We start from the raw sequence: 27937 nt of genomic DNA, 5'->3' as shown, positions 1-27937 counted from the left end.
GGGCGATAGGGAGCCCTTCCTTTCGCTCGGCGTTCCCCGGCCCGAGTTGCAACAGCCCCTCTGCTCTTGTTTCGATCAGCCAAGAGCTACGCATGTCCTTGCGGAAGTGACGGCAGTTCGAGCCCTGTGAGGGCGGTGGGAGTGATGAGGGGAATGAGACGGTGGTAGCCGTTGTGAGAAGATGGAGGTAGGAATCTGAGCACTAACAAGGCTGGCGAGAACGCGCGGCCGGCGGGGCTGAAGCAGAGGCGGAAAGCCGGGCGGAGAGGCGGCTGACTGGCGGGGAGCGAGAATAGGGTTTGGGGAGCGTTGTCAGAATATCGGGGTCAGAGTCCGTCGCTCCAGGCTAACTCACTGCTCCCTTTAACTTACCCCCGCGGCTTTCTTTTGATTTCCAGTTTCCCGGAGGAAATGACAATTACCTGACGATCACAGGGCCCTCGCACCCCTTCCTGTCAGGGGCCGAGGTGAGCACGAGCTGCCGACGCTGCGGGGGGAGGGCGTGAGGCAGCGGCGGGGTAGGGTGGGGGGAGGAGATTGCGGGCGCCAGGGTCCGGGGGCTGGGAACCCTGGGCGATTGGTGCTTTGAGAACAGTGGCAGCTGCTCCCGGAGCCTGTGAAGACTAAGGGGAAGGCCCGGGAAGCTGCTGTCATCAGAAAAGCAGGATGTTGGGAAAAGCCAACCTGTTTCAGAGTGATTGTGGATTGGAAGACACAGTGGAATTGTCTCCTTTCATTGGGGAGTAATGACTGCAACAATCTTGGGGAATCGCAGCGGAAAGGGAATGTTTCAGCTAAGGAAATTGGGGGAAGGGGAGGAGTTTACCTACCAGAGGTTAACTATGGACTTCTGTTCATTCTTGAACTCTGTTGACGGAGTTTTTGTTTCATTTAAATTTCCTACTCAGTGATTTTTTTGAAGTTAATAGTTATGTTTACTTACGTGGTGTTGGCTTGCTTTGCTAGTTACAGGATGAAAGGAAATAGTTGCTAGAAAACATGAAGGGAGTTGAGTAGAACATTTGTTTCTGTTAGCAGTGACTCGGAGTCGGGGCAGGTCACTTCACCTTCGTATGTCAGTTTCCCCAGCTGTCAAATGGCTGTAATAGTTTCTTAGGAAGTTGTGAAGTAGAAGTAATGGTCCTTTAGTAATCATGGAAAACTATTGGTTGAAATAATATAGGTATATATCACTTGTTTAGGTAAGGTAAGAAAGATGGGACAAAAATTAATTTCCCACTGAGAAACTTTGACGTCTTCAGCTTTCTACCTTCTGAGTACTAAAACTTTTCTTCAAAAGTGGTGTCAACAATTGACATCGGATTTTTGTACCAGGAATTCTCCGTTGCTGTTGAATTAGCGTATTCTATAGTAAATCTTAACATTTTCATGGATAAGAGTTGGATTGACAAGGGGCAGTTACTAGTTTAACTTCTTTATTACTATTATTTATTATTCTTAGCAGGGGAAAGTGTGAATCAAATGAGCAGCATATTTAGAAATGATTTAAAACTAAAATCTGTGGTATTTTGCAGTCTCACTGCCAGTTTCTGATCTTCATGGTTTAATTATATTATTTGGAGTGTTGTAAATCTCACATGGCCTCATCCACATGAAAGTGCATCATTGCCATGTACTTCTGAATCAGGTCTCCATATTTTAAATGTATTTAAAGTGTGGTAAATTTCACATTGGCCTCATGAAGCTTTCCAGGTTTGAGTCTGTCCTTTGTTTTTATGACTTTGAGAAATCAAAAACACAAAACTATTTTGCCAAGAAGCTCATAACTAAATTTCAGTGGTTTTTCAATGGTTTCCTTTAGCCAGTCTGTCAGTGTTAATAGGTCTCCTCTTCCTTGCAAGTTCTCTAATTTAATTGGTCTGTGTTTTGTTTTTTTTGTTTTTTTTATCTGGTTTTACTATGAGCCACCCCAAATATAACTTAGAACTAGGGAAAGGTAATCTTTAAATTTTCTTTTAGAAAATTAGTTTTCTTGAAAGAAAAAGATGTCTGCAAAAGTATTAACGATGATAAGAATATTGAAAAATTGGGCTTCATTAAAATTAGGAACTTCTTTTCATCAAAAGATGTCATTAAGAAACTAGGCAACACACAGACTGGGAAAAGGTATTTTAATACATATATCCGACTGGTATTCAGAATATATGAAATACCAAATACTTCTGGAGAGTTAAAGAATCCAATTTAAAAATAAGAAAAAGATTTGAATACACATTTCACAAAGAGGGTGTCCAGATTGCCATATAGAAAAAGTGTCATCATCATTCATCAGGGAAATACCAATTAAAATCATAAGGATATCCCATTGCACATACTAGCATGGTTAAAGTTCAAAAGATTGACAGTTCCAATGTAGATAACTTAATCATTGCTGATGAGAGAGTGTCAATTGATTTAACCACTTTGGAAAACTGGCAGCATCTACTAAGGATAAACATACACCTATCCTGAGATAGGATAATTCTACTCCTTGATATATACATGAGGGAAGTGAGTACATATATTCACCAAAAACATGTATGTTCAAAGCAACTTAGCTCATAATAGCTAACTGAAAACATCCCCAATATCTATAAACTGGTACATTTGTGAGAAGGAATACTATACAGCAATTAAGAAAGCAAACTACTAAAAATTGCAACTTAGATAATCTCCAAAATATATTGTTGAGGAAAACAATCCAGACATAAACGAGTAGCTATTGTAAGGATTCATTTTTTAATGAGTATTAAGACTAAACAATGCTATGGTGACAAATCTGAATAGTACCTGTTACGAAAGGGAGAGAGGATTGATTGGGAAGGAGCATATATGAAAATCTTTTGGTGTGATAGAAATGTTTGGTATCTTTGATATGGGTGGTAGTTATGTGGATGCTTATATATGTAAAAATTCATTGAGCTATACACTTAAAAGTGTGTACCTTACATAAGTTATACCTCAAAATAACTAATAATTCTTAGAGTGGGTATGCAGAGAGGAAGGCTTAGCATTTATTACAGCCTTGCTTGAGATAGGAAAGCTCTGTAATCTGGAGGGAGTTTAATCTTTGTGTTTCTTTCATCCAAGTTAGCTCTTCTGTAATACATGATATTGTACTTGGAGAACTTTGAGGAAATAATGTCATGAAGATACCTGTCCTTAGTGAGGAAAAGTACTTTTAAAATTAGAACCAGTTATAGCCAGAGACGGGTAAGATTCCTCAAGGTAGGAACAACCTAAGATAGGCACAGTCTCAGGGGGGCCATCAGGTAAGAAATTGGGGATCCACAGAGGTGAGGCTTAGAACCTCACCCCCCCTGTTCTGAGAGAAATCTTCTGCATCCGTGGATGTTTTATTGCCCCTGTCTAGCTTGGGTTAACACATAGTCTACAGGCATACACCTGATCATCTACATTTGCTCTCTTACAAACACTAAACTATGTTTTCTACCTTTATCTTGCATCTACCTACCACTTCAGCATTTTATTAAAAATAATAATAATAAAGAGAGAAATATGGTATCCACATATAAATCAAGTATAAAAATCAAGCGAATATTCATATTTGAACTGATTGTTTATAGTTCATAATGCATGAGCAAAACCGAAAGTTTCTGTGATGACTGCCCTTGTACTGTTCACCATGTAACTTATTCACTATGTAAGAATTTGTTCTCCATGTAAGAACTTGTTCGCTATGCTTTAGAAGATTGGAGACTGATGAAAATTAGGCTTGGGGTGGATTAAAGATTGTGCATTGAGCATTGACTCCCCTGTACAGAATTTTATTGTTGTTAACAACCATTTGATCAATATATATGAGAGATGCCCTCTCAAACAAACAAACAAAAAAAGTAGACTTCCAATTGTAAAATAAAGAAGTAACCGGGATGTAATATATAGCATAAGGAATATAGTCAAAATATTGTAACGACTTTGTATGGTGATAGCTGGTAGCTAGAATTATCATGTATATAAATGTTGAATCACTGTGTTGTACACCTGAAACTAATGTAATACTATGTGTCAACTACCCTTCAATAAAAAATAATAATAATTTAAAAAAAATTAGAACCAGTTAATGGTTTCAGGCTGAATAGTTAAAAGTGTCACTACTATATCAGTTTTTAAGAATGAATAAATTATTAAAAAACCCATACTACCAGTATACTGTTGAATAAATAGGTGTTGGATTAAAATACATTGCTTTAATATGAATAATCTACACAAGAAACTAAAGAAATTCTGGACTGTATGTTTTGGTATCGGGAAATGTGAAAAGGGAGAGAAATGGTCTTTTTTGTTTTTTTTTTCTCAGTATCCAAGCATTCTTGTTTATAAACTGTAGTTTCCAAACTACTTACTCCCTCAAAAAAGCCCAAGAATTTAACAGAGAAGAAAAGGAAAAGAAAGCTGCATGAGAAGATAGCTGCATCGGGTTTCTATTTTCTCCTGTGCCCAGATCATTTAATTTTACTTAAAAATTGCTACAGTTTTATCTTTGTTTTATGAGTCTAGAGTATGACCTAGTTACGTAGTAGATCTGATGCCGGGGTTCTTGTTCAGGAAGCCAAAGAATGAGCTTCACAAACACTCAGTGTAGGAGAGCAAGGTACAGGCTTTTATTTAGGAATAAAGTGAGAGAATAGAGCTCCTGGCTCATGCCAGGAGGGGACAAGAGAGCCCGTGATGGTGCGTTGTCTAGGGGTTTTATAGGCATTTGAGGATATTTCGAGAACATCAAAAAAAAGGCTTAGGGGTGTGTACTTCTGCCCTTGTCCTCAAGGTGGGCTGGGTCATTGATTGCTAGGGCTGACAGCAGAGTCATGCGTTGTGCTGATACCCTTGCAGAACACTCAAACATTCCAGGCCAAGTTGCTCCTGGCCTTTTGACCTTTAACTGATCTCACTAAAGATGTCTGAATCTTTACCCTTGAGAGTGTGACCTTGACTTGGCATAATGCTTAGCACAGAGTTTCAGTAGGGACTTCGTTGCCCATTGTTACATTGCTCTGACTGTAAATATTCCACCCTGCATTTCCCGGAGGCCCTCACCCTACTCTGACTACACCCACAGTCCCTGTCTCAGATCCACAGGAACAGTGTAACTTTAGATATTCATTATTGCATTTTAGCCTTACTCTTACAGATAATTTATGGTAGTAAAAGAGATTTAGAGTGAATCTGTGTTTATTCGAGCATGTGCTTTACCCTTCTATATTGTTCATTGCCATTATTTTACTTTTCTTATTTAAAGCAAGAAACAAAGCAAAACAAAAAACCATTAAAGCCACAGATACTGAATAACAAAGCTGTTTCCACATTCCAGGGAGTGGTGCATAGAAAGAATGCCTTGTTAATTCAATACAGTGGAATCTCTGCATGTCTGGTTTTTAAGTGAGAACACTCAGATGGTTTATGAGGGGTAGTCCTTTGTAGAACACTGGTCTCTTGTTTTGGATATGAATTTTTCATCTTTTTCAGTTCTCACTAGCAAAAAGTATCATTTTCATACCTTGGTAGAGTTGCTTTTCTATTTGTTGTGGTAAGCAGAAATGGATAGGCATCTTTTGCTTTGTCAAAGCAATATGTATCTTTTAAAAAATGGTGAACCGCTATTATACAATCACTATATTAATCTAGTACAATAAATGTTTCCCATGATCTTTTTTCCTATCCCCGTAACTCTTATTTGTTTACATGAGAATTTGGTAAAAATCATTTTACCCTCTTCCTGAAAAGTGTTCACATGAACCTAAACTGAAATTTCAGAAAGTCATAGACCGGAAGTTAAGAACTCCCACAAAATAACAAAAATTACGAGTTGTATACTGAGAAAATTTTAGTTCCAGGGGAGAGTATTAGTTTTTCTCATCAAGAACTGCCTGCTCTTGTGCTACTCTCATGTAATATCCCAGACAACTACCAAATTTTTACCATGCTAGATGAAGTAGCAAAGGTATTAGAAGAGGAAAATGTAGAAATGAAGCTATATACACATACATGCAGAGAGACTGGGCATTTCACAGACATACCTTTTTCTCCCTGGTTTCTACTACAGAAATATTCTTTCTAGCAGTATCTTCATTAGAATAAAAATGGTGACATGAGTGAGACCTTTCTGGGTCAAGAAAACCTTGACAAACTCTTAAAGACTGCATTGTTTAATCATGACAAAAAAATGTAGGTACCTACTGAATTTGATCTTAATCACTTGATATTTACTATGCCATGTGACAGGATGATAGAATTTAAAGTTTCAAAAGTTTCACCCATCTATGATAATTGTTTGGGGCAGGTAGCAAGTTAGTAATAATTAGTATATTCATATTATCATTAATAACTACTAAGCAATTACATATGCACACACACGCATATGTATATGTGCCAGGGAGTGTAATACGCTTTTGCATATTAAATCCCATTAATCCTCATAACAATATAAGGAGATTACCATTACAACTTCCATTTTATAGATGAGGAAAATTCGTATATGACCATTAAAGGTTACATTTACATAATAAATGGCAGAGCTGAATTTGAACTCAGACTTCTCTGACACCAGTCTCTTGCTATTATTCATAATATTGCTACAGATGCTGCCATTTTAGTTTTTTAGTGTCAGAAAGGAACATAGCATTTAATGTATCTTAATTCAGCACTGGTCTATTAACTCCATGAATGGTGGCCCCATTCAGAATAAAGACAGTATATTATTGTAGTTGGACTTAGAGAAAGGGATTCTTTTTCTTTCTTTCAGAAAGGTTCATTCAGAGCAGGACTAGCGATGTGTTTGGGAACTTAAGAGAACCAGTTTGCCTTTGGCTTAGCTCTTATGAAGGTTTTTCTCCTAATCTTGGCATTTCTGGTTTTTAAAAAAATCCTGTACAAATAGGAATCTTATTTGTTGTTAAAGCCATATTTTCTAAAGTGGAAAAGAGGTAGGACACTCTAAGTGCATTTATTTTACAGGGGGTAAGATTCCCTTGCCAGTCCAGTACCTTTTAAGATCTTCTTCAAAGGACCCTAAGTATAGTAAACTGAGTCCAAGGCTAATTGATTGACAGTGAATTTCAGTGGTCTAACAGTTCAGATCATAGTAATTGTGAAGTAACTGCCATCTGTTAGACTTTTAGAGAGATTGTAAGCACCATAGCTAAACAGGTTATAAAGGCTGACTCCTTAATAATGGTGCTGGAAGAATCATTCATTAGAACAACAGGCATTAGTTCAGGACAACTGAGAAGGTAAAGGTAGAAAAGAGGTAAAAGAATTGAAAACTGATTAATGGCGGCAGCCTTATGTGTGCCACATGACCAAGGGTATGAGGAAGAAGAAATATTTGCAGAATTAAGTAGGTCCTAAGAAATTGATAACGAAAATAGGATCCCACCTGAAAAAGAGGTACATTGAGAATCTCCAGTACCCAGCCTTGTTCTTCACGTAGCAACACGCAGTTCTTCCTCTTCTCACTAATTTGTTTTCCCTTTTTTCCCCCACTACAGACATTCCATACACCAAGCTTGGGTGATGAGGAATTTGAAATCCCGCCTATCTCCTTGGATTCTGATCCTTCACTGGCTGTCTCAGATGTGGTTGGCCACTTTGATGACCTGGCAGACCCTTCCTCCTCTCAGGATGGCAGCTTTTCAGCCCAATATGGGGTCCAGACATTGGACATGCCTGTTGGCATGACCCATGGCTTGATGGAGCAGGGCGGGGGGCTCCTGAGTGGGGGCTTGACCATGGTAAGGGGCAAGACATTATCAGGCTTACCCAAGTTCATGGGCCTGATGTTAGAGGAGACAAAAGTGACTCTATTCCCTACTGCACTTGCGTATTACTTGATTCTCATTCTTGTGACTAAAGGTTCACCAACAAAGACTTCATTCTCCTGGAATAAATGTGGTATATCATCTGAATCAATTTCACTTGAAAAATGGTTTAAAATTGTAAAATGTCCAGTGTTAACCCTGAAATGAAAATAATTTTTTTTTAAATAAGGGTTTTTTTTCCTTTACTATGGTCTTCACATCCTAATATTCAAATGTGTGATAGCTGTCCATGGAGGATTTATTCAAAGCAGTCTGAACCAATATATTAATTATGGATTAGGGTTATAAATCAGTATATTGGGCTTCCAGCACTTATCAGTGGTACATCTCTGCATGCTCTATTTGATACCAAACATCTCTAATATTGGACTTACTCTAATAGCTGTGTAGTGGCAACTTTAAAAGCCATTATTTTAGGAGGTGACAGGGAAGTTTTTCTTTACCCTCTATATCATCACTACCTCCAGATTACTGCATTTTGTTAACTTGTCCAAAATTAGGACTTCTCTAGTTATTTCTGGTTATTTTGGAAGAGGCTTCCGAGTACAAATAAGTGACTACCGATTTCTATACTTTATTAAAAAGCTTAGTATGTTTTATATGTAGAAAAATTATTCAAAGTTTAGAGTTTAAATGATGATACAATCCGGGTAAGCAGGGGGGTAAATAAACTGTCCTGAATTCAGCTGGGGGAAGGAGTGATATTTTTTATATTTAGTGTTTAATTAGTCCTTCTGCTTCTCTCAGGACTTGGACCATTCTATAGGAACTCAGTATAGCGCCAACCCACCTGTTACAATTGATGTACCAATGACAGACATGACATCTGGCTTGATGGGGCATAGCCAGTTGACCACCATTGATCAGTCAGAACTGAGTTCTCAACTTGGTTTGAGCTTAGGGGGTGGTACCATCCTGCCACCTGCCCAGTCACCAGAGGATCGTCTTTCAACCACCCCTTCACCTACTAGTTCACTTCATGAGGATGGTGTTGAGGATTTCCGGAGGGTGAGGCATTCCCTGCCAAAATCAAATCTACCATGATATTTGGGGACAAAACTCTTTGTATACAGAGCTACACAGTATTCTTTACCCCTGTGCTGCCATCTCCTCTGCTCTCTTCTGGGTATGGGGTCTCACCTCTCAATTTAGTTTATAATGTTCCTCCCAATCCCCATCTTGTTGGTCCTCACATACTTTCCTGTCACCTCTGTTTTTAGCATTTCTGAAAATTCTATCCATGTGCCTAGATTTCCCATATAAATGTCCTTTTCTTACAGTTCTCCAGACGTACTTCCCATTTTCCTTCATGTAATTCTCATTTCTCCCCTACAGCAACTTCCCAGCCAGAAGACAGTTGTGGTGGAAACAGGAAAAAAGCAGAAGGCCCCAAAGAAGAGAAAAAAGAAAGATCCTAATGAACCTCAGAAACCAGTTTCAGCATATGCTTTATTCTTTCGTGATACACAGGCAGCCATCAAGGGACAGAATCCCAATGCCACTTTTGGGGAGGTTTCAAAAATTGTGGCCTCCATGTGGGACAGTCTTGGAGAGGAGCAAAAACAGGTAAGCAAATAATGGAGGAGCTAATGGAGAACGGATGTTCTAGAAATTTTTAAGTAGAGGGGAAGAACAGTTTTAACTGTCTTAAATGTTTTTATGTAATGCCAGTTTTTTGTTAACAATGACACTCACAGGTCATCCTTTGTCTTTGAAGTTGCAGCCATACACTAAATTCAGAATACCCATCTAAAAATTATTAGTAATTACTATAAAAGCACTGAATCTAACTTTTCTAAGCCTCATTTTTTTTCTCCAGCTGTAAAATTTGGCTATTCCTTGGTAGATTACATGCTGTGGCTAACTCTAAAATCCACTACCAAGTTTGGATTTAAAATTTAGGGTTTTCCTGTTGGCCTAGTAACAAACTTGAAAACTATAGTTAATCTCTCTAAATTTAATCTGGACTTAAAAAAAATAAGTAAAAATTGTGATGTGTATAAGATACAATTGAAATTGAAAAATGCTATCATTACCCTAGCCTTTAGTCTTCTGTCAGAGTCCACTACTTAATATTTGAAACAAAAAGCTGGATTTATTAGAGATAGTTTATATCAGTTATCTACTGCTGCTGAACAAATCACCATAAATTTAATGGCTTCAAACAGTGGCAAATTTATTGTTTCTCATGATTCTATAAATTGGTTGAGTGGTTTTCCTGGTTTCTTGCCAGGAAATCATTCCTGTGGTGCAAAGTCAGATGACAGCTGGTATCAAGGTATAGTTACTCCCATATCTGGCAGTTGGTGCTGCCTGTTGGCTGAGATGTCTGTTCTCCCTCACGTGGCCTCTCATCCTCCCAAAGACTAGACTGACTTCTTTACAGTACTGCAGACTTAGAGCAGTGTTCCCAGAGGAAAAAACAGAGGCTCCAAGGTCTATGTCACTTCAGCCACGTTCTGATGGTCAAAACAATTCATAGAACTGGCCCAGAGTCAAAGGAAGGGGAAATAGGTTTCAGCTCTTGATAGAAGAAATGTGCAGGATGGGAGGAATTCTTATGGCCATCACTGCCAACAATTTACCACATTCCTTAAGGGAGAATATACTGGTTAGACACAATCCCAGGCTAAGCAGAATGCAGGTCTTATACCATTTTTGGATCAGTATTTGTTTTGCTTACAGAAGTGGGCATGGGTTGGTGTTAGCTTTAGAAGTGTAGTTATTCTGGGAAGACTCTTCTTGACTGGCTGTCTTTCAGATGCTTGGTCACTGGAAACTCTGCCATGGTGGTTTCCTTGATTACTTGCTTTCAGAAGTATGTTCACCAGTTGTCAATATTTAGACTGAGATGAATTGTCATTCACTGATAAATAAAGAATTACCACTCTTCCCTAGGAGGATGGGGACTTTTAAAATAGTCTCTCTTTCCTATAGGTATATAAGAGGAAAACTGAAGCTGCCAAGAAAGAGTATCTGAAGGCTCTGGCTGCTTATAAAGACAATCAAGAGTGTCAGGTAAGGGGGTTAGGGGAGGTGGGTATATATGCCTATAAAAAGATAGTTTCTGAGCTATTTATTAGCAGTTATAAGAAGTAAATACCACCAAAAACCTGTGGAATCATTATGTTGTATTAAAAGTATGTAATGGGCTTCCTGTTGTTTTCATCCTTAAGTTTGCTAAACAGTCTTTCTGAGTTTATTTTCATAGTTTACTTGTGCCAGGATAGAACTTACAGCTACTTTTTTTTCCCCCAATCTGTCATGTATCTTTGATTAGGGAGTGATTGGAGTATGTCCTGGGGAAGAGAATAAATCTCCAGACGACCTTTTCCCACCTTATCTTTTAGGCCACTGTGGAAACAGTGGAACTGGATCCAGTGCCATCACAGACTCCTTCTCCACCTCCTGTGGCTACTGTTGACCCAGCATCGCCAGCACCAGCCTCAACAGAGCCCCCTTCCCTGTCCTCTTCCATTGTTGTTAATTCCACTCTTTCATCCTATGTAGCAAACCAGGCATCTTCTGGGGCTGGGGGTCAGCCCAGTATCACCAAGTTGATTATTACCAAACAGATGTTGCCCTCGTCTATTACCATGTCTCAAGGAGGAATGGTTACCGTTATCCCAGCCACAGTGGTAACCTCCCGGGGGCTCCAAATAGGCCAAACCAGTACAGCTACTATCCAGCCCAGTCAGCAAGCCCAAATTGTCACCCGGTCAGTGTTGCAGGCAGCAGCAGCCGCTGCTGCTTCTATGCAACTGCCTCCCCCACGACTACAGCCCCCTCCATTGCAACAGATGCCTCAGCCCCCAACTCAGCAGCAAGTGACCATTCTGCAGCAGCCTCCCCCACTCCAGGCCATGCAACAGCCTCCATCTCAGAAAGTTCGAATCAATTTACAGCAACAGCCCCCTCCTCTGCAAATCAAGTTTGTGCCTCCACCCACTCTGAAAGTACAGACTACCTTAGTCCCACCAGCTGTGGAAAGTAGTCCTGAGAGGCCTGTGAACAGCAGCCCTGAAACCCACACAGTTGAGGAAACCTCTACTGAGACAATCTGTGAGATGATTACAGATGTAGTTCCTGAGGTGAGTCTGTTTTCAAGTCTTTACCAGCAGAAGAGTTTTAAGAACATTTTTGGTGGATGAAGTAAAGTGGGTGTTACTACTAGCATTTAATGCCTGACGACCAGAAGTACAAAATATCCTGTGGACAGTTCCCTATCACTGTGATTTGTCTTAACCCAAGATACTCTGCAGCGTTCTTGGTGAGAAACAGTAGGAGGGCCATTAGGTAGTCCCTGAGTACCCCTTAACTAAGCAGGATACCATGGTTCAGCTACAGACGATGCAGCCTAAGCACTGTTACTTTTTAGAGGTGCCTACCCAAGGATTCTAAGCTTTAGAGCTATAAATCTTCATTTTTCCTACATCTTGCATGTTTTCAGTTGGGAGATAAATAGGGGATGTAACTAGGAAAATTCAGTTGGCTCACATCATTGAGTCTTCCCAAAGATATATACAGATGCCAATTTTCCTAGTTTTAACTCTTACATGACCAGTTATCATTTCAAAATATGGGTCTGAGACTCTTGCTCCACAACAGAGCAGCCATTTTAAAGAATACCTCCCCGCAATCAATGGGAAACAATTCCCAGATTCTTTCCCTTTTGTAATGGCACCACAGTCTTCTCTTAGCCCTCCTGATCTTAGTTAAGATGATACAACTTGTATTCACATTCAGCTTTTGATATTTTCAGAGGAATATTGTTCAAGTGTGGAATAAAAGTCAGTGATGGTTAAGATTAAAATTAAAGAGTACTCGAATATGGCCAGCATTCCCCTGCTGGGAAGAACTCATGTCCGTCTGCTTGGCAAAACTGTAAAACTTGATACAGAGGGAAAGACCAAGAACTCACCTTTGGGACCTTTATCCTATATGTGAGGGATTATTAACACCTATTGCTCCATTGGGTCCAAGAGTTAATTTGATTTGGCAAGTGAGATAGGTAGCAATCTAATCTATCTTTGGTGCTCTCTCTCATATAGGTTGAGTCTCCTTCTCAAATGGATGTTGAATTGGTGAGTGGGTCTCCTATGACGCTCTCACCCCAGCCTCGATGTATGAGGTCTGGTTGTGAGAACCCTCCTGTTGTGAATAAGGACTGGGACAATGAATACTGCAGCAACGAGTGTGTGGTGAAGCACTGCAGGTAAGTTTATAGTTCCCCTTCTTATAATTCAAGTATTGTTAAATTAACAGTATTGGAAAACATGGTAATCCTGAGCATATAATCAGTATCATCATACCTTATGTAGAATATATTGCTATGTGTATGTATGACTGTAGAGGCTACTAGGTTAAGTTCACCTGCTTTGCCACACAAAGATGACACAATTAAATAGCAGTTCACACTTCTCAGTTACAGCATTACCTCTATGTCTGCTCTTCACAAATATGACAACACATTTAAGCTGTTTCTGTGAATGTTAGCTTATCTCAGTGTAAATCAGGCCACTTAGAGATTAAGAATTTGAGGAAAAATGGCTTAAGTGGTGAGTAGCACAATAAGGTAGTAAATGTGGTAGGAGTAAAGGTGGGGTGGGGAGAAGTTCTGAAGATTTTGCCATCTTAGCAATTTTCCCTGAGGTTTACCTATATCTAAAACAGGGCATTGCTATTTCTATCTCAAATCCTCTTCAGTAAGTTAGGATTGCCTATACTTCTTTTAGGCCTATTGTCCTTATATTCTATTGGGTGATACTATCTCATCTTGTTGATGTTATAGGAAATTATTTGGGAATCTGTTTAAGACAGATTTTAAAAAAGAGTTTATCTGAGCTGTAATTCTAAGTTTGTGTATCTTTTTTCTCTCTTAGGGATGTCTTCCTGGCCTGGGTAGCCTCTAGAAATTCAAACACAGTGGTGTTTGTAAAATAGTCCTTCCTGTTCTCCAAGCCAGTGAAGACTTATCTGCTGGGAATCCAAGAGCCTATTTTTAAAACACAAAGTTGGGTTTCTGGTAGTGCCTGATCTCAATCCATACTGGTCCTCCATGCTTCTCCATTTTCCTCTCTCTTCAACAGGAGCCAGGCTGTGCAGCAGGGCTATTGAGTTTACTGTACTCTAGAATTGCCTTTTAAAGTACAAGCAGTGAAAGCAGTGATAATAGAGGAAATGATTAAGGGAATATGGACAAACAGAAGGGTGGTGATGGGGTAGGGGGATTGTTTTAAGGAAATGTGTTGGTGTAATTGTCATAGGATTTGCCTAAAAAATTATTAAAATAATGGGAGAGTACTCTGCTTTGAGCCTAGGAGAAAACACCACTGTGTGATCCATTTTAAAGGGGAGAAAAGCCTGCGTTAAAGGTTACCTCAATCAGAAAACTATTACTGTCATGTCTAGCTGTATATTACGTTGAGAACAAAGGTTTTCAACACAGTAGGCACACTGGGCTGGAGGGAAAACAACCCTGCCGAGAAGTTTCTTATTTCTCTTTATGTCAACATGTCCCTCTTCATCTCAGTAATCAAAGTTTATGTGTAAAAGGCAAACTCTATATCCTTAAATTAATATAAAAGGTTTCACCAAAGTTAAAGCTATGTTCACTTGTATTTGATATCTTCTAAGAGGCTTACATAATATAAAGGCTAATTTCTTGCACATTTTGGGCACTTACCTAATCTAAGATGTGTATATTTCATTTTTCTTGGAAATAACCTAAAAAGCAATACAGTAGTAGCAAAATCATTGTTGTTACAAAGTAAGCAAACGTTTAGAGCATGATAGTCCTAAATGAAACTCAAATCTTACCTTGAAAAATGCTGTCCCACAGAACTACCTTTTTGATTACCATGTTCACATAATACTTGTTGCTAATCACTTTGATCCTAAAAATACAATCCATTTTAATGCTCTTAGTTTGAACCATCACAGCAACCCAAAGAGGTAGGTAATATTTCCAGATTTATACATAAAAAAAATCACACTGAGAGATGAGTTACATAAGATCACACACTGTTAGGTGGCAGAGCCAGAATTTGACTTCAAAATCCCAACTACAATATAAACTTTTATTTAAATAAGGAAAGAAGCTATTGTACAAATATTCTTCAGATGCAGCCTGCAGAACCATGGCTATGGTTAACATGGCAATGCTTAACTCTGGGGAAGTGCTTCTATAGATTTTTAGGTTTAGAGATGATACCATCTGGATACCTTTGCTTGAACTGGGCAACCACATCTGGGTCTAGTAGGTGGATCCCATCTAGTTGGTTTCCAAGGGTGATCCTGAAGCAAGGATAAAGAAAGGACAAATCAAAAATCCAAAATTAAATGTCTTAATACTGTTAAAAGATGGGTACCTTTTATTAAGACTACCTATCATCAAATATGCTAATTCTTTTTAAAAAGACCTTAATAATTATAATCGTGAAAATGATAGTATAGGAATGAATAGAAAATGATCGTTTAGTAATCAGGCACAGATATTGCTGTTAAAACAGGCAGGATCCGAGGGCATTATGATTAACACACATAATGTAGGGGTCACGGGAAGGCAGTATAGCAGAGAAGACAAGCAGTGACTCTATAGCATCTTACTACGCTGATGGACAGTGATTGGGGTGTGAGGGGGGGTACTTGATAATATGGGTAAATGTTGTAACCACAATGTTGCTCGTGTGAAGCGTTCGTAATGATACCTTAATTAAAAAATAAATAATTAAAAACAGGATCTGTACTAATAGGCCTCAACAAGTTTGCTGAGTAAAATGCTACCAGCATGTCTTTTGAAGCCCTACTAATGGGATGAAAACATTACAACTGTTGACAGAGTAAAAACAATTCTTAGTAACCACCAGAGGGCAGATTCAGTACATCCCATAGGATAACTGAGGCAGATCTTCAGGCAGTAAGAGTGTATGGAGGCCCTAGAGAGCAGTGGTTTGAGTCCTAAAATGTGTTGAGTTTCCAATGAATGTTACAGAGTCCCATAAAACAGTTCAAATACAAGCTTAGGTGTCTTATGAATCCCCTGAAGCCCGTTTGTAGACTACTGGCTCCACTATAACTTCCATCCTTAACCATGAACAGGTTTTTCCTTGGGAGCTAGCATGTTCTCTGTCATCTTACCAGTTGGGTTGCACATTGTGTGGTCGTCCGAATAACTCAATCTTTCGAGTACCAGGGGATAGTCTCTCAATCATGCCATAGATTTCATCTGGTTTATGACTGGTGGAACGAACCTAGGAAATAAAAGGCTCTAGCTACTTTAAAGTTACCCAAGACCGCAATTCTAGCCCTTTCCATTTATGTTCATGATCCAAATGTGAGAACTTGGGACAAAAATACACCTGACTTGAATAACTGATACCAATTAAAATGTGGAAGGCTTTCATGCCTGAGGAAGCACATACCTCAGCGACGATCACATCACAATCCAGACCCTGGTTGAAGCCTTGGGGATTTCCTTTGACACCAACCTGCTTGCCACAGAGAATGTATTACCTTACGAATCCCAGCATTTGAACTTTTTCTCATTAAGCGGAAATGATTCCTCCTTTTGCTCCACGTACTGAATTGGAGCCCACCGCCACTCACCAAGCAGTGTTCCTTCCCATGGTTCAGCCAGTGACCTGTCCGGCCTGTCCGGATGATGCGCTGCAGTTGATTTGTCTTCACCCAGATGATTTCATCAACCCGTTCATAACTGGGCACAAGAAAGAGAACTACAGCTTTCACCTGGCTGTCACAGTTTAGAGGTAGTACCATCTACAGAGGCAAGGAATTGCAGGGAACACTCTGGGGGAGGGGAACACAACTATAGCAATTATGTATTTACCTTCAAAAAAAACAACCCAATGATCACACTTACCCCCAGAGGTTCAGACACTCCCTGCCCAACTCCATGGCCCTAGAAAGAAATGAGTGTTAAATAGCTATTTTTATACCCAGATTTTTTCCCCAAGATACATGAGAAGTATTCCTTTCAGTAAGCATTCAGTGAACATGTACATGCAAGATACCATTAGGTCAGCAGGAGGGATCTAAGAATGAAGACAGACATCTGTTCTCAATGACCTTTCCTTTCACAAGGAACAAATGAGTCAAAAAGAATTCATGGTATCATTTGTATGATAAGCAGGCATAAGGTCTCAGTAGGAAAAAAAGGCTGACTTATACATTTAATAGCAAAGCAAGGAAAACCCAGGATTTTATCCCCACCCAGTACTCACTCTGTATTCTATCTGCCCATATCTACATATCTTTGAACTGCATTACCTGCCTGTGACCCAGAGGAAGAGAAAGCCATCATCCTGCAGTACTGGTATGTTGAGCCTGCGCATCTCATCATCTGTCAGGGTCCCATAGGGCAGCTCCATGTGAATATCCCAGGGTGGGTCAGCCATCACAACTGCAAACTTGCCCAAGATACTGACGTCCAGGTAGCGGATATCACAACAGATCCACTGCATGAGGTGGTATTTGGTCATCTTCCCTTCCTTCACTCTCAGGTTCATGGCCCCAGTCCCTCTTTTCCTACTCCCTTAATTCGTGTATCTACCCCACTCCATTCCCAATCAGCAAGACAGACTGCTCATTATGCCCTGCTTTCCTACATGAATGGCTGCCCTAAATCCAGATGTAAGGTTCCTGACCAGACAGGTACCTGAGGTGGGAAGAGTCGATCTGCATTAGAATCACCTCCAACACTCTGTGTAAGAGCAAGCTCCTGGCTGGGTGTATGGTCTTTGCTCCCAGGAGCCTCAGAATCCATGCAAGCATCAATTTCATAGTGAACATATTTGCAGGTATCCATGTGGAAACATGTATTAAGGAAAGAGCAATCACCCAATGACTCATCAGTGTGTTTGTTGATGATTCGTCTGAGGAAATTAAGAGTCAGAATCAAGATGGTATCCCAGAGTTAGATCACACAGTTCAATTTCCAATTGTTTCAAACTGTCCTTTTATTACCCATTCCTTATTTTCTCTATCATTAGAACTTCCTCCATGAGATTTCAAAGGAGGGAGGCAGGTGACATGGAAATCCATAATTCATGTTTAAGAGTTTTAGTGTCTCTCTGAGCAAATAGTTAACTTCCTCATCTTACGACAGGAAAGACGGAAGGGCTTCCTGGTTAAAGAGAATAAAACAGACTTCTCCTAAGATCATCCTCCTTCCAGAGAACTTTAACTTTCACTGGGGCTCAGAGATTCCTTGCTACTGCAAAAAGGGGGCTTTTAAAATCTCACATCTATATGGGAGTACAGCCTGTATTTCCTCCCAAAGATCACTACTTCTGTAAGTAGGCCTTCAGAGTCTAGAGGTCTTGGACAAACTATATTAAAACCATTTAACAATAGCATCAAAGACAGAACCCCAATGACCAGAAGGAATGCGCTGAATAAAACTGACTGCTTCAAACTAAAGGAACAAAACAACAGACTCACAGACTCCAGGAAGGGACTAGTGGTTACCAAAGGGAAGGGATTGGGGAGGGTGGGGAAAGAGGGAGAAGGGGATTAAGGGTCAATATGATTAGCACACATTAACATAGGTGGGTCACGGGAAGGCAGTATAGCATGGAGAAAACAAGTAGTGACTTTACAGCATCTTATTATGCTGATGGACAGTGATGACTGCAATGGGGTGGGGTGGGAGGACTTGATAATACAGGTGAATGTTGTAACCACAATGTTACTCATGTGAAACCTTCCTAAGATTGTCTATCAATGATACCTTAATTAAAAAAAAGTATAAATAAAATTAATCAAATGGTTATCAAGATAAAAAAAATTAAAGACTGCTTCTAGGAGGCCTGTCCCACCTCCCTCCCTCCCTCAAGACCTGAAGTGCAGCTTGCGACAGGGACGATCAGCATCACTGGCTTTCATGCACTCCTCCTTGGTTCCATAGTCACAGAACTCCTGTACTTGGGCCCGACCTCGTGAGCGAAACTTTTCAACAATGGATTGCTCCTTAGCTGTTGTAGTATTTAGTAACTCTAGGATCTCCTGACTGACCTGTGACGGAAGAAGCCTCGGACTTAAAAATAAGCCCTAAACCACCTCCGAAAATCCTACTTGACACTAATTACCTGTAAGGGGTAAATGAGCTAACTTAATATGGGAAAACTGGAGCCCCAGCAGAGATTTGTCACAGGTCCAGTCCTTTCTTACAAATCTGCATTTGGGATGGAATTAAAATATCAGAAACCTGGTTCCTACTGCTAAGCATTAAGCCAAACTCCCCTCCCAAAGAAAGCATTCCTTTCCACCAAAACCACTTATATTTACTAGATACAAAACCAATGCAGAGTTCTAAGCACCTTACTGTTTAAGCTCAAGTTCTAAGCACCTTACTGTTGTCTATGCAACAATTCTATAAGGGGTGGGTGGCCCTTTGGCTATCCTCACAGACAAGATGACTGAGGCTCAAGAGAAGTTAATTGTTCAAATTCAGTTAGATGTAGCAAGTGGACAAGAACTCATGAAGTCCAGTATTTATACTCAGAACCACTATACTGCCAATTCACATTGTTTAATCACCAATTTCTGTAATTAATGGTCCACATGACTATCTTCCAGGATACATTTCCATTCCTCCCTCTGTTTCTGTATTTGGATTCCTCTTCTCTTAGTCTGATGATTCTTCCAAACAAATCAAATGACAAAGATCCTTTAAATTTGTTTCTCAGCACTGGCATTATTGACACTTTGAGCTAGCTAATTCCTTGCTGTGTGGAGGTTATCCTACCATGAGTGTAGGATGCTCAGTAGCATCCTTTGCCCCTACCCACTAGATAACTAAGACTCCCATGTTGTGACAACCAAAAACATCTCCAGACATTGCCAAATGTTCTCTGCAGGGCAGGGAAGGGAACAAAATCATCCCTAGTTGAGAACCACAGCTCTAAACTCTCAAGTTTAAGAATTGCTTCTTGCCTTAGGGGTAAATTCCTCTAAACTAAACCTGCTATTCAAAGTGTCTACATGAAAGCATTTCCATCTGCCCTTACCTTCTTGCTCTGTTGTTCTTTAGTAGACTGCTGGTTCAGAAGGCTCTCTATCTCTAGATCAACATCTGAGGCAGCATGTTTCCTTGATTTCTTCACTGGCTCCTTGGCTGCTTCTGATGCTGAAGAGGCCAGACCAGAGGCCAAAGAGCTAGCAAAGGCAGCTACTGTGGTCGAGTCCTGTTCTGCACGCCGCTTCTGCCCTGTGATAGTCCCTGCTACCTCCCCAGGGCCCTTCTTTTCTGTCACAGCACCCATCATGGCAGAGAGCTTGGAATGATCAGCATAGGTCACAAGAGTGGGATGTGCATCGTCTTGTAGGAGACCTCTCTTTACCTCAATCAACTCCTGAGCTGCAAATTTCTGTAGGAGGCTCTCCACTCCATCTTGAGTGGCAGGGGCATCTGGCTAGGGAAAGAGGGGAGGGGAGGGTAATAACACACTGACCGTGAACTGAAGAAAATGAGTGGTAGATGCTAATTTTGTCTTATCAGGTCATTACCGTTGAGATGGCAAGACGAATAGACACAGCATCAGTGGGCAATGTTAGGGCCAGATCGGAGAGGTGGTGTAGCAACTTCTTCTCTAATTCGGGGTCTGTAGCTAGTTCAGGAACTGCTGAAGCTGTGCTGGGCTTAGGACCAGAAGTGGGTGCAGTTGGCACTGGGCTGTCACTACGGAAGGCTGGAGACAGTGCTGCCTCTGGATTCCGTAGATCTAAGAATGAAGAGAAGTGAAAATGAGAAAGGGCAACCACTGGTCTATACATTCCTCAGGAGCCAAATTCTCCAGCATTCACAGCACACAGATCTATTTCATGCAAGAGTCCTCTGACCAACTTTAGCACTAGATAACCTTTTCTCAATCACACTGAATCATGCACTGCTTTGCCAAGATAATCCTGGATTTTCTGGGGACCACTTACCTTTTCTCTATTGAGAGGTGTTTTCCTAATTCCATGTCCTTGCTGTGCTTCAAAGGAAATATATTAGCAGCATAGATTTAAATGTCCATACCACCTTCCTTCAGTCACTCTAAACGACAACTGGATATAGTTAACCTGAATTTAAAAGCCAGAAATATTTTCAACAACTTAAGCTGTGATCAGATCTTTTAAGGAATGGATAAGAGAGTGTACAAATTGCCAAGTATAGGGGGTTAGAATGATGTGACTTTTAATACTGAAACACAAAAATCTTGTAAAACTCTGCTGAAGTCCTGGTCACCAAATGGATTTTCCTGGCTGTATTTTTATCACCTACCTTATTTCACAAGGCTGGGTAGCCATCATAATCTTAGTAAGATTTAAGAAACTCAAATTAGGACAAAATACAGTTGACCCTTCAACAACTGTGGGTTTGAACTGTGTGGGTCCACTCATACATGGATTTTTTTTCAATAAATATACTGGAAAAATTTTTTGGAGATTTCTGATAATTTGAAAAAAACACTTTCTTGTCTCTAGTTTACTTTTTGTAAGAATACAGTATATAATACAACATACCAAATATGTGTTGACTCTTTCTGTTATTAGAAAGGCTTCCAATCAACAGCAGGAGTTAAGTTTCTGGGCAGTCAAATGTTATATACAGAGTTTTGACTGCACGGAGTGGGGTAGGTCAGCTGTATTATCTTTGCCAAAGCCCAATATCTAATTATTTAGTAAAAATACAAATGAAGTATTAATTCTCAGGACCTGTACTGGCATTCTGTTAAATACTGTTAAGATACAAGTGGGCCCTTGGTTTACATTTAGAGGTACTTTGGTTCCTCAGAAATTTCTGTAATCAAACTGATTTTTAGTAAAATTTGACTCAGAAATCCCAAGGAAAATGGAGCTGAACCACACCAAACACCTTGCTGGAACAGTTACATTTTATGAATATAAGTTATACCCTATTTGCAAAACAGACTCCACAATTCCACACTAGCTGGAAATGTTACTTTCTTCACCCTATTTATGATTCCTTTAATGTTCTGCTCAATCTTGAAAAGACTCGAACTTTTGCCAGATGTACTGTTAGAAGTTCCTTGTTTTATTTTGACAAAGAGGTGGTGTGCCCATGTTAGGGTCATGGAAGCAGTTTGAAGGCCTGGATGAGGAAGAGTTTTGAGAGCCAACTGACTTAAGCTAAAAATATGAAGAAATACAAGTGACTATTATTATTTAGCTTATTTGAAAGACTACAGGCAAATTTCTGTATTCAACAGGAGTGAATTGGTGACGAAGTTTCTTGCAATTCAGAAATTATATGAGTCTAATAAACTTGAGCTTAAATACTCCAATTACAATTTATACTAGGATCAAATTCTGAGCTTTTTCTTTTAATTCATTAAGCAACCTAAAGACAATGATAAATTTAATTATTAAAGCAGAAAAAAACAGGTGTTTTAAATTAGGATTTCAGATACAACATCCACAAATTGTTTTATACATTATATAATGAACTTTTTAACTCATAAAATATGCCAAAAGGAGTAAATCAGATAAGCTATTAAACTGAAGATTTTGATAATAGAAACGGGGGCTAAAATAAGACATAAATTTAAGATTTAAATCAATTCTCAGCATACAGGTCCTTTTGTTCTTTATGCAGTTTTGAAATTTTTAGTATTTTAGGTAAGCCATAAATTATCCATTTTCCCCATCAACTTATGTTCAAACTTTGTGTCAGGCACCTTGTAATAGGCTTTTGCCAATAGTATGGGTTTTATTTCATTAATAAAGGCCTAAACTTCCTGTAGACAATCCATACTACATCTTAAGACCACTTATTTAAGTATGACTGATGTGTAAAAGCTGTATATATATATATGATGCATACAATTTGATGAGTTTGGAGGTGAGTACACACACCGAAGAAACCACCATCAAGGCCACAGCCTTACCTATCACTTCCCAGTTTTCTTCTACTGCCTTTACTATTACTATTTGTGTACGTGTGTGTGGTAAGAACACTTAACATAAGATCTATCTTTCTGAAAGTTTTAGGTCAATTAAGGGGCTATACTGTATGCTACATCTCTAGAATTTGTTTACCTTGCAGAACTGAAACTTCATACCCTTTGATTATCATCTCCCTATTTTCACCTCTTCCCAGCCCCTGGCAATCACCATCCTAATTCTCTGCTTCTATGACCTTTGACTGTTTTAGAGTCCACATCTCACAGATGATCTAAGTGGGATCACACAGTATTTGTCTTTCAGTGTCTGACTTATTTCACTTAGCATAAAGTCCTCCAGGTTCACCCATTAGGTCACAAATGGCAGGATTTCCTTCTTTTTATGGCTCAATAATATCCCACTATATATATATATTCCACATTTTCTTTATCCATTCATCCATCAATGGACATTTCTTTCCGTATCTTGGCCACTTTGTTGCAATGAACATGGATATGCAAGGATCTCTTCAAGAACCTGATTTCAATTCCTTTGAATACCCAGAGGTGGGACAGCTGGATCATATGGTAGTTCTATTTTTTTATATTTTGAGAAACTGCCATGCTGTTTTCCATAATGTCTACACCAATTTACATTCCCACCAACAGTGAATCAGGGTTTACTTTTCTCCTTGCCAACATATAGTATCTTTTCATTTTTTAATAATAGACATCCTAATAATTATGTGCTGGTATCTCACTATGGTTTTGCTGTGCATTTCCAATGCTTAGTGATGTTGAACACCTTTTCATGTACCTGTTTGGCCACTTGTGTGTGTTCTTTGGAGATCTAATATATCTTGATTCTGCATGGTTTGTTTTGTTTCTTGCCCACATGAATTATAAGAAAATGACAAGGTGTTGTCGCTGATTAAAACACATGTCAAATTACTAAATATTTTACATTATTTCAAACTTTTAATTAATAGTTCCAAAACGTTCTTGTTAATGTAATCAAACCCGAATTCTGTTTGGGGATATACTTATTCACTGCCCCATTACTTTCCATTACTGCCACAATATAGTTCTTGGGACACTTGGCTTAACTATGCAATAATATCACATTATTTCCTTGATGAACATTTTCTCTATTAGGTTTAAGAGAAGCCCAAAATATAACAATCCAAAGAAATAAAGCAATCTACTTGACATTGTTATATCTGCTATTATCATATTTAAAATAACAGTATGTAGATTTGGTTCCATGTTAATGCTTTTTTTCTTTCCTATCAACAGAAGAGATTACCCAACTTTTCATGTAAATGTTATATGCTATTTCTAACATATGCAACACATTGTTTCAATTAGACTTTAAAATATCAGACATTATCTCTGTGAGAAAAAGTATTGATTTGGCTCCAATCTGAGTACCAATAAACTAAAAATTAGATTATAACTAACCTGATATTATCAACAATGGAATCATAAAAACATTTATTCTTACAGAGTTTTCACTTTCTCCAGTAAGTGAAGTTGTACGTTGAGTAATGAATAATTTTTCTTAGGGTAAGCAAGAAGTCTATGAAAAGAACCACTTTAACATGTTTTTAATCTGGGATACTGACATTTCAAATTTAGTAATGTGACAGTTTTAATACTGCTCTCTTAAAGGACAACCTGGTGATGTGAGTCTGCTTATAAATCCTTGTGTAATATACCTCCTGAGATTATTCTTTTCATGACATTTTGGACACTGGAGCTAAAAAAATACCTCTTCTAAGATTATTGGGAGGAGGGGGTTCATGTCTAATATCTTAGTGTCAAAATTTAACAGCTCATTAATTCAACTGTTATTTATGGATGGGCTTTCTGTGAATTCTCTAAAGTCACATGTAAATTTCTCTGCACATATATACATACACATTTATGGAAAAGACTCCATTGTTTTATCATTATTAAAATGGGTTACTGGCAGAAAATGATTAAGAATCCCTGGGTTCCAACTCCTTCAGAAAGTATTTGTTTACTTATTAATTCAGTACATTTACTGAGTGCTTCCACTATGTGGGCAAATATGTTGACACCCTGCTTCTCTCTGATGAAAAATTCTGTTAGATTCAGCACAGGAATACATGAAATTGACTTTATTCTTTGGTTAAGTTTCACTGATGACAACCAAAAATATCAGGTTAAAGATAAGACATAAAAATATGACCAGTCTACTCACTTGCGGACCCCTAAAATATGTCAATATCTATATGTATACCTTCAATCCCATTAAAGAAATAAATATACTGAGCAGTTTCCATGTTTATCATGTGCTAAACCTGGTCAGGTCTATTTTGTTCCATTAAAATTAAACAAAGAATTATTTAAAGTAATAATCTTCATTTCAAAAAGCTGTACTTTTGACGATATTAAAAAAAAAAAGCTGTACTTTATGGAAAACAGTATGGTGGTTCCTCAGAAAGCTGAAACAGAATTACCATATGATTCAGCAATTCCACTTCTAGGTATATACCCAAAAAAGCTTTGAAAGCAGGATCTCCAAGAGATATTTCTACACCCATGTTCACACCAATATTCACAATAACTGAAAAGTAGAAGCAATCCAAATCTCTAATGGCAGCTAAAATGGATAAACAAAATGCAGACATACACTGGAATCTTATTCAGCCTTAAAAAGTAAACTCTGACACGTGACAACATGGACAAACCTTGAGGACATTATGCTAACTGAAGTAAGCCAATCACCAAAAGACAAATATTCTATGATTCCATTTATATGAAACATCAAAGGTACTCAAACTCATACAAATAGAAAACAGAATGGTGGTTGCCAGGGAATGCGGTGAAGGGAGAATAGGTAGTTAGGGTTTAATAGGTGGAGTTTCATTTTTGAAAGATGACCAACTTCTGGATTGGATGTACAACAATGTGAATATACCTCACACTACTGAACTATACATTTAAAAATGGTTAAGATGGTAAATTTCATTATGTGTATGTTGCCACAATTTTTTAAGTTGTACTTTAAGAATGCCAAACTAACAAAAGGTCTTCTTGTCCACTGTACTTGGCATTCATCAATGACATTGATACACTTTAGTTCGTTTAATATTCTTGTCTTTTAACACTGGGCCCAGTAGTACACAAGGATCAAATTTCAGTAATAATATATAAAAATCAAGATATGGTAGGAAATTTTTTATATATCCTGTGAGAAAAGCTTAATGGTCTGAATTTTTATCAAGCCTTTAGTTACACCTTATAGGACAACTTTAACAAACTAACAGAGTGGTTTCATAATGTTCCTAAGATCCTAACACTCAAAATATATATTCTTTGGCATAACTAAAATAATCAAAAGAACAGCCATAGGCTAGTTCGTGTTTCATCTCTGCACATTCCCACAGTACCAAAAGGGCCATTAGGCAGTGTATGCCTGATCACACCCTCAAAAAATGCTTTTATAGGAGTCTTAACAAAACTAGGTGGTTTTACAAGTCAAAAAAGAGTATTTACATTCAAGGGAGAATTACCTTGTCAAAATTATCAAGCATGCTTAGCAAGGACCTGGATGCAGTATGGAGGCTCTGGAAATTAGTTTTGCATTTGGCACAAAGTTTGGTTAATTCCAAAATGTAGTTATGGAAAAATGAAGTGGAACTTAAATTGACTACTAATCAACCATGATCATATGACTTGCACCTCTGTCTCTACTTACTCTGGCTTAACTTCTTTTTAATTATTTTAATCCTAAATTGCCTTCAAGACCAAATCCCAAGTGCCAACTTCTCCACAATGCCTTCATTGACTAAATCCACTCGTTACTTCTCCCTTCACCATACTCATTCATTTGGCATTTTACATACATCACATTGTATTTCTTTTTACAAGCATCACTCCTTTTTCCCTAACTAAATTTTAAACTCTTTGATCGTGGGCAGTGTTTTACTTATTTTTGTCTAACTGGGCTCATACACACCGTAAATACTGGACGTTTATTATGGTCTTTGAGTCTGCCAGGGCATGTTCTGGTTCCAGGGGCCAGAATGGACCTAAAATGTATCTAGGCAAGATTCAAAGATGGTCTTGGGTATACTAGTAAACACTGGAAAAAGCTATCACAAGGATGGTACACACCATACTTGTAGATCTTTGTAATTCATTTGCCTTAAATAATTAGGGGCTTGTGCTGGAGATGGGGACATGTGGGCGGGAGTTGACAATCTTTGGAGCTTTCTTCAAGTTTTATGGCTGTAACGGGACGCAATGGGAGGGAAGAAAAAGTTTATAAAAACAAAAAACGAATGTTTTCAAACTTGTGCACGATATGTAATGGCTAAGACACTGGCCAGTTCCTCTATTCATTTAGAACACCGAGTTCCAATTCTGTGCGGGCCACTAAGCTGGACACTGTGGATAAAAAGGTTCGGTCCTTGCTCTCACGGTGCCCACAGTCGTAAAGAAATGACTACAAAGCAGTCGCTATGAACGAGAGAACAAAGGGCCAGGGGAGCAACAAAAATGGGGGATTCTCGGCTTCAAGGCACGGGGAGCTGCGAGGCCTAGCAATGGCGACGTTCTCGTAGACTTTTAAGAGGAGTCGGCCGGGCGGACGGGACTGGGGGCCGGGCGTACGTCCCGGGAAAGTGAACCAGAGGAACCAAGGCCGGGGCAGGAAGAAACCGTGTCTATTGCAGGAGGGCGAAGCGTCTGTGCTGCTAAGGAAGAGGGAGAGAGAGTCGACGTACGAGGCATTAAACAAATGGCCGCTCGGGGGAGGGCGCCGACTTGCGAGCTGTCTTTTCTCCAGAATTCCCTCCCGCCCTCCCCGGCTAAGCATCGGCTCCGACAGCGCCGCGCCTCACCCAAGTGCCCCGAGTCCTGCTTACGCCTCCGCTGCAACCTCTCCCGCAGAGAGTCCAGCTGCTTTTTGTGGGCCTGGATAGAGCTCCACGTGTCCGACATTCTAGTCTCCCAGCCCGAACAAGTCTCGAATCAGGCGCGGCTGACTAGCACCTCCCAACCTTTGCGGCAGGAAATACCCAGTTCTCACGCGGACACTCCAACGCTATCCGGAAAGACATCACGGGAGGTGCACGAAAGGCCATTTCCGGTTTCGCGGTCGCTTGGAAGCTGAAATGAGACCTACCTTAGGTGTTGGCGGAATGGCGGAAGTATCTT

At 39.3% G+C, this 27937-nt stretch overlaps 2 protein-coding genes across 5 annotated transcripts; one reads left to right on the top strand and one right to left on the bottom strand.

The window, feature by feature from the left end:
• Positions 1-17: 17 nt before the first annotated feature.
• TOX4 (TOX high mobility group box family member 4) lies at positions 18-15577 on the top strand. 2 transcript variants are annotated; one of them, XM_073211535.1, is made up of 9 exons: positions 18-187; positions 399-467; positions 7509-7751; positions 8586-8846; positions 9174-9404; positions 10776-10856; positions 11189-11929; positions 12890-13053; positions 13721-15577. In XM_073211535.1, exons 1-9 carry the CDS (start codon positions 182-184, stop codon positions 13779-13781), a joined length of 1857 nt encoding a protein of 618 aa, XP_073067636.1. In that variant the 5' UTR covers positions 18-181; the 3' UTR covers positions 13782-15577. The 2 variants fall into 2 exon arrangements, with proteins under 2 accessions (XP_073067636.1, XP_073067637.1); XM_073211536.1 differs by lacking the exon at positions 399-467 and having other exon boundaries at positions 25-187.
• On the bottom strand, positions 14904-27867 carry METTL3 (methyltransferase 3, N6-adenosine-methyltransferase complex catalytic subunit). 3 transcript variants are annotated; one of them, XM_017652893.3, is made up of 11 exons: positions 27646-27867; positions 20367-20581; positions 19868-20272; positions 18697-18872; positions 17515-17731; positions 17127-17314; positions 16720-16758; positions 16446-16554; positions 16262-16327; positions 15978-16090; positions 14904-15134 (listed from the first exon to the last, which is right to left on the bottom strand). In XM_017652893.3, exons 1-11 carry the CDS (start codon positions 27719-27721, stop codon positions 15023-15025), a joined length of 1716 nt encoding a protein of 571 aa, XP_017508382.1. In that variant the 5' UTR covers positions 27722-27867; the 3' UTR covers positions 14904-15022. The 3 variants fall into 3 exon arrangements, with proteins under 3 accessions (XP_017508382.1, XP_017508381.1, XP_073067638.1); XM_017652892.3 differs by having other exon boundaries at positions 27622-27865; XM_073211537.1 differs by having other exon boundaries at positions 20367-20831; positions 27622-27766.
• Positions 27868-27937: the final 70 nt, after the last annotated feature.

This window comes from Manis javanica, chromosome 8, assembly GCF_040802235.1.
Source record: "Manis javanica isolate MJ-LG chromosome 8, MJ_LKY, whole genome shotgun sequence".
In the NCBI taxonomy this organism is placed as follows: domain Eukaryota; kingdom Metazoa; phylum Chordata; class Mammalia; order Pholidota; family Manidae; genus Manis; species Manis javanica.
The sequence above is the reverse complement of the archived record's forward strand: the minus strand, read 5'-3'. Positions and strand labels throughout refer to the sequence as shown.

Bases quoted from the DNA above. Each gene is read 5' to 3' on its own strand.
- METTL3 (XM_017652892.3), bottom strand. From the start codon at position 27,721: ATGTCGGACACGTGGAGCTCTATCCAGGCCCACAAAAAGCAGCTGGAC. The intron at 17,315-17,514 runs GTACCTGTCTGG...CACCTCATGCAG, and splicing joins ATCGACTCTTCCCACCTCAG to TGGATCTGTTGTGATATCCG. The intron at 16,091-16,261 runs GTATGTGCTTCC...TTTATTTCCTAG, and splicing joins GTGATGTGATCGTCGCTGAG to GTTCGTTCCACCAGTCATAA.
- TOX4 (XM_073211535.1), top strand. The intron at 9,405-10,775 runs GTAAGCAAATAA...TCTTTCCTATAG, and splicing joins TTGGAGAGGAGCAAAAACAG to GTATATAAGAGGAAAACTGA. The intron at 13,054-13,720 runs GTAAGTTTATAG...TTTCTCTCTTAG, and splicing joins TGTGTGGTGAAGCACTGCAG to GGATGTCTTCCTGGCCTGGG.